This window comes from Dreissena polymorpha, chromosome 11 (assembly GCF_020536995.1).
Source record: "Dreissena polymorpha isolate Duluth1 chromosome 11, UMN_Dpol_1.0, whole genome shotgun sequence".
Taxonomy (NCBI): Eukaryota; Metazoa; Mollusca; class Bivalvia; order Myida; family Dreissenidae; genus Dreissena; species Dreissena polymorpha.
In genome coordinates this window covers 41749506-41761714 of record NC_068365.1, presented here as the reverse complement: position 1 = coordinate 41761714, position 12209 = coordinate 41749506, and the positions used below count along the sequence as shown (strand labels likewise).

The following is a 12209-nucleotide window of genomic DNA, read 5'->3' as shown; positions in this document are numbered from 1 at the left end:
CTGCAATATTGAAGCTAGCAATTTTATATTTGACATGCATGTGTATCTCATGGAGCTGCACATTTTGAGTGGTGAAGGGTCAAGGTCACTCTTCAAGGTCAAACATCATATACGGGGACATAGTGTTTCACAAACACATCTTGTTAAGTTGATATATTATTTCCTTAATATGAAATGGTTTGCCATAGACCCAAATCAAGAAAAGTAGCCCTGGTTCTGCTAAAAAGGTTGATTAAGAAACTGGGTATCATTGTCTAGATGCATTTTAACAGCAACAAATGCTAATTATGTCTCTATTATATTTAGAGTTCAACTCAAATGTCCACATTGCATAACTTGCTGAAACAAAATAAACTATTTATTAATAATTTATAATTATAAACCGTGCTTAACAAAAGCCAGGCTTCATGCATTTGCTGAAAGTGTCGTCTCAAATAAGCCCGTGCAGTCTGCAAAGACAAAGTAGGGGCACCACTTTCTTCTATTGTGGAATTTTTAATTAAAGGAAGTCTTTTCTTAACAAAAATGCATTCTAAGTTGATTGTCTGGTCCCTGTGAACTGCACATTCGCATCTGGCATGACACTATACTCATGCGATATGCCCCATTTTCCCAGAACGAGGCCTATATGTTGCAACTGTTTGTGAATTACCTCCCCTGTGTGTTTCAGGCAGTGACGAGGGTAGTGACCAGGAGAGGGAGTGGGAGGAGCAGCAGATACGTATGGGGGTCTCGGCCATACAGCAGGTACATACACTGTCCTTGATAGAATTGATCTAGTTCTTGACACAGATACGTATGGGGGTCTCGGCCATACAGCAGGTACATACACTGTCTCTGTTAGAATTGACACAGTATTCAACAGTTTTGTCTGTAATTATGGAAGTCAGTTGATCTTTTTATATAATTTCAGCTTGATTACATCCATGTCCTTATGGTTATTGACATGCTTGTGTTGAAACTAGTGCTGCAACAATATACACTGTAACTCCAATATAGCGCGGTCAATGGGGTCCAAGCCGCGAAACAGCGTTATAACGGATCCGCGTTATAGGTTTTGAGCTCATTTACTGCAGGGCTATACAAAAACAGGTATAGAATAGCCTATAATATAGGTCATGTATATTGCCATGCTGTGTTGACGCAAATACATGCATATAAACCGAATCGTATCGATAACAAGATACATACCGCTTTTCTTATGTGCACATTTATCTGATAATCCAATAAACTGCAACATCACTTAAAAAATAATAATCTTGAACATTAATGACCATATAAGTTTAAGAAATTCGTAAACACAACCGTACGCATATATGCCATTTTCAGAAGTGTTAAGAGTACAGTGCATTATGGGGCAGAGCTTTCATTGGACGAGCGACTTTAAATTTAGATTGAATGCAATACGACTCATGTACAAAAATTGTTTTATTGCGTCATACGCATGCAAAAAACGTGTTTCCCGGGGACTTTCTGATACCGCGCGAAAATGAAAGTGAAACTCTGTTAACAATTACCGGTACACTGCGTTCGCATGTAAATAAATCATCTGCATTATTTAATTTCTTATACACGGACTGAAAGATTAAATGACATAATACTAGAATAATAATGAAATGACAGAAAAAAGTTGTTTTATACAGTATGCAGTATATTTCACGGCCGCTCATTTAATATTGTCAAACTGCAACCTTATCAAAGTAAGAATGTTTCAATCGTTTTGAATTACTTTAATTGTATAACTATCCCGCTTGCACTTAACTTATGGAAATTATCGCACTGAGCCGCTCTGATGAGGAATACATGTAATAAACACTGACACTCGAGTTTTTCACACCTTCATTGACATTACACAACAGATTAACACCAATTAGCTGTCGGTGTTGTTCAACCTCGAGGCGATTATAATCAGTTCAACGGACGGTTGAATAAAGCAATCAACATGTGATTGCCGCCATCTTTGAATTGTCTGAAAATACATGAAGTTGCATATTACGGATTTGAATCAGAAATCAAATGGAAGGTTGGAGAAGAAATGGGATCCAAGTACCGTCCGCGTTATATTGGATTCAGCGTTATAATGGAGCGCGTTATATTGGAGTTACAGTGTACCGGTATATCGGTATATATCGCAATACACAATCCGCATATTGTATTGCGATACGATTTTCATCATACCGGTAAGAAAATTATAAAAATTCATACACATTTCGTCAAGAAAAGCTATCAGAAATAATTATATCAAGGTAAACAAAACAAATTGGTGTTAACTGTTCAGTAAAAATAAATTGTAACGTAAAAATAGCTTTCTAAAAAGTCTATTATAAGGAGTAGCGTTGTAACATGGGAGTCCGCAATATCTGCTTTTGCATGTCATACTGTGAAATTTAAGATGAAGCTTGTGGAAATACGGAAAAAAAAAAATTAATTACATAATACAAATTTAAATTGATGTTATTCTAAACAGAAAAATGATAAAAAAAAAATACATAACAGCATTTTGATAACTTACACGACTGGCTTTTAAACATCCACAATTCTCTTTCTGGTTATTATTCTTCTTGTTGGCTTTTATAATAGTTCTCAAAATGGCAGACAAACGAGCGCCGAGTTTGACTTTATAGACAATTCCAAGGGAAAAAGTGTTGTTTGGGCATATTTTAGTCTTAAAAATACGAGTGAAATGAATGAGATCGAGGAAGGGGTAGGATATCGTAAGCGGTGTTAGGATGGTGTCAAATGTAGTGGCTTCAATTCCAATTTGTACTTGCACTTAGATGACAATACTAATCTTTCATAACAAAATGCTTTGTAAAGCCAAAAAAAAAGAGTTAATTGTGTTAATAAAGCATTTTGTTAAAAGGGCTACAATAGCCAATAGGATATAACTAGAATCTAAAAATACAATACAAAGGTTATGTTCATGTAATTAAGTTGGTTTTGGTGATTAGCTGGCGAGTTATAATTCTGGTACAAGTTAGCAATACTGGCTGAAGGCCTGAAGAGCTTATGTCATGGCGTGGTTTCCGTCGTCCGTCCGTGCGTGCGTTAGACTTTTTTTGTTTAAGCGATAAAGTCCACAGTTTTCATCAGATTCTTTTCAAACTTGTTCAGTGTCTTTATATTAATGAGGACTCGAACCCTATTGAAAATGGGTTACATCAGAGTAAAAAGTCCAGAACTATCTCCCCTTGAATTTGAGAAAATTGTGAAATAAGACTTGTTTACGCAATAAAGTCCACAGTTTTCATCCGATTATTTTCAAACTTGTTCAGTGTCTTTATATTAATGAGGACTCAAACCCTATTGAAAATGGGTTACATCAGAGTAAAAAGTCCAGACATATTCTCCCCTTGAATTTGAGAAAATTGTGAAATAAGGCTTGTTTACGCAATTAAGTCCACAGTTTTCATCCGATTCTTTTCAAACTTGTTCAGTGTCTTTATATTAACGAGGACTCGAACCCTATTGAAAATTGGTTACATCAGAGTAAAAAGTCCAGAATTATCTCCCCTTGAATTTGAGAAAATTGTGAAATAAGGCTTGTTTACGCAATTAAGTCCACAGTTTTCATCCAATCATTTCCCAACTTGCACAGTGTCTTTATCTGAATGATGAGTCAAACCCTATTGAAAATGAGCAATATCAGAGTTATAAGTCCAGAGTTATCTCCCCTTGAATTTGAGGAAAAACATGAAAATCTTTAACATTTTGCCATAACTTTTGCAATATTGAAGAAAGCAACTTTAAATTTGGCATGCATGTGTTTCTCATGGAGCTGCACATTTTGAGTGGTGAAAGGTCAAGGTCATCCTTCAAGGTGAAAGGTCCAAAAAAAAATCTAAGCGGCGCAGAAGGGGACATAGTGTTTCCGACAAAAACATTTCTTGTTTGTTTACATATAAAGTTCTATCCTTTTGAAACTTAACAGATGTTTATATCATCAAGAGCCAGAACCCCATTGAGAGTGAAGAAAATTTGTCCAACTTATTGCTGAAAAGGAGCCATTTGAAGTTTAAATTATATGTTTCTTCTTGTTTATGCGATAAATTTCCCATTTTGGGTCTTTTTATTTAAAACTTACTCAGATTGTTCATACTATCAAGGGCTTGAGCTCTATTGATTCCAGCCAGTAGAGCGATTCAGGCCCTCATGGGCCTCTTGTTGGGGTATTGTTGCAGCACTAGTTGAAACAGCTCTTGGTAATATTTGATTTCAATTTTAGAACTCATTTCAGAGAATGAGAGTGTGTATTTGATTAATACCATCACATTGCCAAAATCAAACACAAAAACCAGGTCAAATACACCATATGGTTTTTGTTGGTGATGCAAACTAAAGTGGCATAAAGCAATTAAGATAATTTCTTTCAGTCTGACAAATAAATTTTAACAAAGCAGACATCTTGATTGAATCTCCCATCTATTCTAGCTATTCCTGATATGTTTATTCTCAGGTGTCTTCATCCAACGACCTCCTCAACATGGAGCAGGACAGCCAGTCGATGCCTGATGCGATGTACAACAACGGTTACCATGGCATCAAGCCTTTCCCTGGCGACGCAGTCATGGCACAAGTACCTCGACGTTTGCCCCTCTCGGCCACTGAAAACATTACCCTGGATGGGCTTATAAAACGCCTAAAAGAGAGGTTTTCCTGTTTTTCTGAATGTTCATTTATTTGGTTCATGTACAAGACAATTTTAGAATTTACATGGGCAACATGATTATGTGTGTTTTCAGGTATGCAGATATATGATATCATTGAAAAAACACAAACATTTTTATGTCCCTCACCACTATAGTGGGGGACATATTGTTTTTGCCCTGTCTGTTGGTTGGTTTGTGTGTTTGTTTGCTCCAACTTCAACATTTTACCATAACATTTGCAATATTGAAGATAGCAACTTCATATTTGGCATGCATGTGTATCTCGTGGAGCTGCTCATTTTGAGTGGTGAAAGGTCAAGGTTATCCTTCAAGGTCAAAGGTCATATAAATAGCTTCAAAGCGGCGCAGTAGGGGACATAGTGTTTCTGACAAACACATATCATGTTTAAATTATTATTGAGTATGATGTATTGTGAGCGTTATTTAAGTTAATTGTGTAGTCTTTCTTAAAGCTTATTATTTCACACACTTAAAAAACTTTATGGTTTGGTGTTACCCAAGTGTCCAAGGTGAGTGTATGTTTAAATCTCGTATAAAATAGCATATTGTAAATTGAGATGTATTTTAACAGATTAGATGGCTATATTACAGTGTATATAAAACATTTAAGACCCCATATACTACTTAAGTTGTACAACTACAAAAGCAGTATGAACAGGTTTTTAAAGCAATTCTTTGAGCAGATGTGGCGCATAAGAATTGTGAATAAATCATTAAAATCAATGCCATTTTTATGGTCATATTTCAAATATTAAATGCTTTTGGAATCAATTTTTTTCACAAGATTCTAGAAGGCCCCACTATTCTTGTGGCAAAAACTAAGCTGACTTATTTCAAACCCTTTCAAAATCACTTGACATTCAACTTTGGATTTTCTCTTTAAAAATAATGTTGTTAAGTAAATGGTTTCAGCTTTGTTTGTACCTATAGATCGCAAAGGTCTGTCCAAAATTGTGCCCATCTGGATTTCATTTATTTGGAAGGAAAGCCTTGAGGTTATGTGCCCACCATCCCAGACGTGCTGGTGATAATTTGGATAATTAATCCTCAAGACTACCTGAGCCTGTCTCCTGTAAAATTGGGCACATGTGCACAAAGTGTCATCCCAGATTTGCCTGTGCAGTCTGCACAGGCTATTCATGGATAACACTTTCTGTTTAAACTGGATTTTTATTAAGAAGAGACTTCCTTCAACTTAAAAATTCCATGTAAGCCAAACGTGGTGTCCCTGATTTATTATGCGGCCTGCACAGGCTAATCAGGAACGCATTAAGCCCAGTTTTCCCATAACAAGGCTCTTGTTTCAGGTTGAGCACAATGGACGAGGTACACAGGGTTCACCGTCAGGAGGCAGACAAGCTCGAGCACGACATGGAAGACTCAAAAGACTCAATTGTCACTTGCGAGGCCTCCGTGCCTAGGTTGGAAGAACGCTTTAAGTTCTTCCAAGAAATGAGGGGGTATGTTCGCGACTTGGTTGAATGTTTGAATGAAAAGGTGGGTACCTAAATACATGTTGCGTAGGCCCCTTGTGACTTTAGGATTTTGAAATTTGAAAAGAGATCTCATGCAATTTCAGTGTACAACAACATGTAAAACGGCCTTGCTATGAAATTAAATCCCAAAAGTTTAAAAACATAGTTGGTGGATTAAGTCACGCATTAGTATGTACTTTTACTGTGGGACAAATCTTGATTTAGATTATGATGGACTAAATAGCAGAAATAGGATAGTTTTTTGTATTAACCGTTCTTCTTTAAAAAAAAAAAAAGACGTTGACCTACATGTTCCTGTATGTTTAAAATCATATAATCAATACTGCAATACTTCCTTAATTTAGGTACACAAGGGGCCATGCTTTTTCTGGATATGTGTGTCATCCTTGCATCTGTCTTCCTCTCTTTACCTCTCTCTCAATTATATTTCCAGATGTGATATTAGCTTTGCTCTGGGAAAAAAGGGCCTAATATAATAATTATATGCTTAGTGTTGTCCCAGATTAGCCCGCATTGGCTTATCAGGGACAACACTTTCTGGCTAAACTTGAATTTTGCTAAGAATAATACCATGAAAGGAAAGTGTTGTCTCTAATTAAACTGTCTGGACTGCACAGGCTAATTTGGGACAATACTTTATGCACATACATTAAGCCCAGTTTTTCAAGAGTGAGGCTTATATATAGGATATAGAAACATGTTTAATCTCGTTGAAATCACTACCAATACAAGAATTTAAATAGCTAATGTAACTTGTTATGTGTGTCGTACTCTAGAAAAAATCTTGTTATTACTAAAAATTATATGTATAGTGAATCTGCAAGAAAAGTTTACTTTAAGAAAATAATCGCAAGAATCTTAGCATATGTTGTACATCGATTATTCAGTTTTTGGTACCTTAATCGAGCCTCGTGCCAAGGATTAGGGTCTTTATTCATGAGCTTTAAGTGTTGGCCATTATTAACCTGTGCAGTCAGCTAAGGCTAATCAGGGACAACAATTTAAGGATTTATGGAAATTTTCATTTAAAGGAAGTGTTTTTTTAAATGAAAATTTAGTGAAGGCGGAAAGTTTACTCACACGCATTAAGCCCAGTTTTCCCAGAATGTCACTCTTTAGAATAATGAGAAAAACACATTAACAGAACCCAAGATTATACAGCATTTCATCCATACATTTATTTGTGTAGAGGTGTTTTAAGCTTTATAAGATGATGGTCTAGGATTCAAAATAAATTATTAACAATGTTTAGTCTTGACATTCACAGTTCAAGGACTTAATGTAACATGTACTTAGGTATTTCCTTTAGCATAACTTGTTCAATACTCAGTCATTGAAATAAGCTCTTCCAACAAGCAACCCTGAATTCTTTAAATATTACTTACAATTATGAAAATTGTATACGCCCACCTTAATGAAACTGAGAATGTGATAAAACCAGGTTAAAGAATTTATCATTGCAGGTTGCTCTGGGTTTTGAGCTCACCTGAGCACAACGTGCTCATGGTCAGCTTTTGTGATCGCCTTTTGTCCAATGGGCGTTGTGCCGCGTCAACATTTGCCTTTTTATCCCCCGCCATAAGATTCATCCCAATAATATCTTAGACGAGTTCGAAATTGATGCCGGTTGGTTGAAAAACATGGCCGCCAGGGGGGCGGGGCATTTTTCCTTATATGGCTATAGTAAAACCTTGTTAACACTATAGAGGCCACATTTATTATCCGATCTTCATGAAACTTGGTCAGAAGATTTGTCCCAATTATATCTTGGATGAGTTCGAAAATTGTTTTGGTTTCTTTAAAAACATGGCCACCAGGGGGCGGGGCATTTTTCCGTATAAGGCTATATATGGCTTTTGTAAAACCTTGTTAACACTCTAGAGGCCACATTTATTGTCCAATCTTTATTAAATATGGTCAGAAGATTTGTCTTATTGATATCTTGGATGAGTTCGAAAATGATTACATTTGCTTGAAAAACATGGCTGCCAAGGGGCGGGGCATTTTTCCTTATATGGCTTCAGTAAAATCTTGTTAACACTCTAGAGACCACATTTATTGTCCGATCTTCATGAAACTTGGTCAGAAAATTCATCCCAATAATATCTTGGATGAGTTAAAAAATGATGCCGGTTGGTTGAAAAACATGGCCACCACGGGGGCGGGGCATTTTTCCTTATATGGCTATTGTAAAAGCTTGCTAACACTCTAGAGGTCACATTTATTTTCCGATCATCATGAAACTTGGCCAGAAGATTTGTCCCAATGATATCTTGGATGAGTTTGAAAATGGTTTTGGTTGCTTAAAAAACATGGCCACCAGGGGCGGGGCATTTTTCCTTATATGGCTATAGTAAAACCTTGTTAACACTCTCAAGGCCACATTCATTGTCCAATCTTCATGAAATGTGGTCAGAAGATTGGTCTCAATGATATCTTGGATGATTTCGAAAATAATTATGTTTTCTTGAAAAACATGGCTTCCAAGGGGCGGGGCTTTTTTTCTTATATGGCTATTGTAAAATCTTGTTAACACTCTAGAGGCCACATTTACTGTCCGATCTTCGTGAAACTTGGTCAGAAGATTCATCCTGATAATATCTTGGACGAGTTCAAAAATGATGCCGGTTGGTTGAAAACATTGCTGCCAGGGGGCGGGGCATTTTTCCTTATATGGCTATAGTAAAACCTTGTTAACACTCTAGAGGCCACATTAATTTTTCCGATCTTCATGAAACTTGGTCAGAAGATTTGTCCCAAAAATATCTTGTTATCTCAGGTGAGCGACTTTGGGCCTTTCAGGCCCTCTTGTTGTTAATTTTGATGACTGCCATATCTTGTTACTGAATAAAAGATCACTATAGAACACGGAATACTTAAGTTAATACGATTTCTATTTTTATTTGAAAAATGTTGCTTAGGCATGATTGTGTTGGGAAAATCTTACCAAGTTCTAACTGGTTTGAAACAGTATTCTTAGTTTTATTGTGATTCATTCATAAAAGTTTTAAATAGATGGCTGTTGCACTATTATGAAATTTGTGACAACTGTGCTAGTTGAGTTTGTTCGCTTGTTACTCTCAAGAACTACGAAATGCTTTTGTTTTACACATTTTATCAAAAATTCAAGCTTGAAAGTTTTGCTTAAATTTTTTAGACATGATTGTTCTTATTTTATTATTTTTCCAATTTATGGAATTACATAAAAGTTAATATAGATGGATTAATTTAATAAATCTGTTAAGATTTCACTAGCCAGTCTTGTAACAATCAAATTAAAGTCTAAGTTGTTTTTAGTTCACTGTCAGTGATATGGAATATCATGGAAGAAACACAAATGTCCTTTTTCTTAAAACATTATATAATAGAAAACTCACTTAACCTCTCTTCCAATTTACAGGTGCCCGTTATCAATGTGTTAGAAACGCGCATGCACAATGCGCTGCGCAATCGTGCGGCCAAGTTTGCGAGTCGTCGACAACAAGATATACAGGACCAGTGCCACACCTACATGACAAGTCGGTATTTACAGCTCACTTCACTGACGTTGTATCTAGTGGCACTCGGCATTTCATTAATTGTGTCACATTGTCGCGGTATATTGGCATATATAATTTTGTGTTGGAGATAATTATGGAGTTTTTTTTGTGGATTTTTCATATCAGTCTTTTTCTTTACCTGTTTACATGTTATTGTTTTGTAAATTTACTAAATGTATGATAATTATTTTATTTTAAACATTGCATTGGTGGGTGGGGTTGCTTATTTAAGTTACTGGAAGGATTGCCAAAAAATGTCTCATTCTGTTTAATAACGAGGTATGTATATAGGTTTCAAATTTGTTTCCTACAATCCATTTATAAGCAACTAAAGGTGGTTCATATTGTCATGGGCAGTGTTTATGGCCTGTTTTCTTGCTGTGCAGGTAAGGCCCCTGTGGTTGTGGACAATGAGGACCAGGCTAGACAGAGGAGAATTGCAGAACGAGAGGCCAGGAGGTAGGTACCAATTTACAGGGACCTGTGTTTTGTCCGCACAGGCTAATCAGGGAGGAAACATCAGCTTTTATGAAATTGTTCATATGATTAAAGTCTTTTCTAAATGAAAATCCAATCAAGGCATACAGTGTTGTTGCTGATTAGTCTGTGTGGAATAAACAGGCTTATATGGGACAACACTTTTTATCCCATCATCAGACGTGCATTGTCGAAATAAACCACTGTGGAATAAATTTACCTTTATTTCAGCAGTGCTGAAATATAGCTGTCACGCGCGGCGAAGAATGTTCATATTACTCCGAATCAACTATAAAGTAATCATTTTTAGTAAAATCGAATCAGATTTAACAAAACAAACAATTTGATACCAAGATGTAATATAGTTTTTACACATAATGCAACTCAAAAAGCAAATAAACATTATTTACAAATATTAAGTGCGCGTACTCGTGACGTCATTATTAATACGTCATACGACACAATGCATGTTGTTTCACGCTAAAGATGCAGTTGTTTAGTGTCTTTTTTTCATTATTTCTTAAAAATCGGGGACGTAGAGGTATGATAAACGAAAAACAGGTTGGTTACTGATCTTTTTGTAATGTATTAGGCTCGACACGATTAAAATAATGAAACAATGTTTGCTTAAAATATCTTTGGGATTTTCCGTCTAGTTTGATTTTTCTATTCTATGTTTAAAGAAATAATTTACGACTTAGAAAATTGATGGGATAAATCGAATACTAGGTCGGTGCCGAATAAAGCAAAGTTTATCTTGCTCGGCACGAAAATCTGAACCACTCGCCAAGGCTCGTGGTTCAGATTTTCTAAGCCTCGCAAAATAAACTTTGCTTTATTCGGCACCGACCTAGTATTCTCTATATAAACTTGCATTAATCCCAGTTTTCCCAGAACACGGCTTTAAAGAATGAAGGCAGTTTTGGGTCGTTGTTATAGGAACTTGTTTTCCCAGTTATATTCCGGGCTTAATAGAGACTGGTACGCTATCACCACTTTAGATAAATTAACTTGTAAAACCTCAAATGAAACCATGTCTTACACTGCAGGGCTAGAAGGAGACGTGCGCGTGAAGGCAAGAGCATCAGTGGCCATCACGAGGGCCTGTCTTCGGATGATGAGGAAAATCAGTCTGAAATTACAAAGTTTAACCAGGAAAGAGGTGGAAATATATGTTCAGATTTGCTGTGACAGTTGTTATTTCATAATTTTAGTAGTCCTTGAAGCAAATATCACATTCATTAAAAATCAGTATAAAATTACTAAAATATACCATGAAACAGGGGAGATATATATGTCATATATATATAATATATATGGTTTGACTGTTAAAAATGCATTATTGTAGTTCTCAAATCATGTCAAATACTAGTATCAATAAAATCACTTTGAAATTACAAAGTTTAGCCAAAAATTTGGTGGAAATGATATTTTCTTTGAAATTTGTGTTTTCATCATAAATTTCCCAAATCATTGCAATAATTATTCAGTGATAATTAGGGCTGTAACGATACATTAGAATATTTGAATTACTCCAATACGGCTGTGGAGGAAGCATATTCGTTATTCGCCACCTCTCGAACCGAATATTTGACGAATACAAACAACGTGGTTTCGAGTTTGAAAGTTTAATCATCTTATCTTACCTTACAAATGAAGGTTCATGCAATAAACCCCTGTATTTAAATGTTCTCCTTATTCCGGCGTTTTTCATCATGTGTACCCCACCCACTATGTTACACAGTGAGATTATCAACAAAAATGGCGGGCACCGGTTGAATATTTTCGACATTGAATTGAAAAATCTTTCTATGGTTTTTTAGGTTTATTTGTTTATATGTTTATTTAGGTAAATCAAGTGATTTGATGCTCAAACAGGCTGTCAAGCGGTCATACTTTTTCCTACTTTTTCCTACTATTTCCTACTTTTTCATCAGGATCCTACTTTTTCCTATTTTTTTACCAAATCTTCCTACTATTCCTACTTTTTCATTTTCAATGGAGAATTTTTTTTTTTTAAAGAGTTT

The 12209-nt window shown here is 35.8% G+C and overlaps 1 protein-coding gene across 1 annotated transcript in view; it reads left to right on the top strand.

Moving 5' to 3' along the window:
• The window catches only part of LOC127850587 (PAX3- and PAX7-binding protein 1-like), a 38506-nt gene that overhangs the window by 12491 nt on the left and 13806 nt on the right, over nucleotides 1-12209 (top strand). The window contains exons 6-11 of the mRNA XM_052383715.1: nucleotides 671-747; nucleotides 4457-4650; nucleotides 5978-6167; nucleotides 9567-9684; nucleotides 10092-10164; nucleotides 11232-11344. Of these exons, the coding sequence (XP_052239675.1) occupies nucleotides 671-747; nucleotides 4457-4650; nucleotides 5978-6167; nucleotides 9567-9684; nucleotides 10092-10164; nucleotides 11232-11344 (765 nt within the window). The remainder of the gene's footprint in view (nucleotides 1-670; nucleotides 748-4456; nucleotides 4651-5977; nucleotides 6168-9566; nucleotides 9685-10091; nucleotides 10165-11231; nucleotides 11345-12209) is intronic.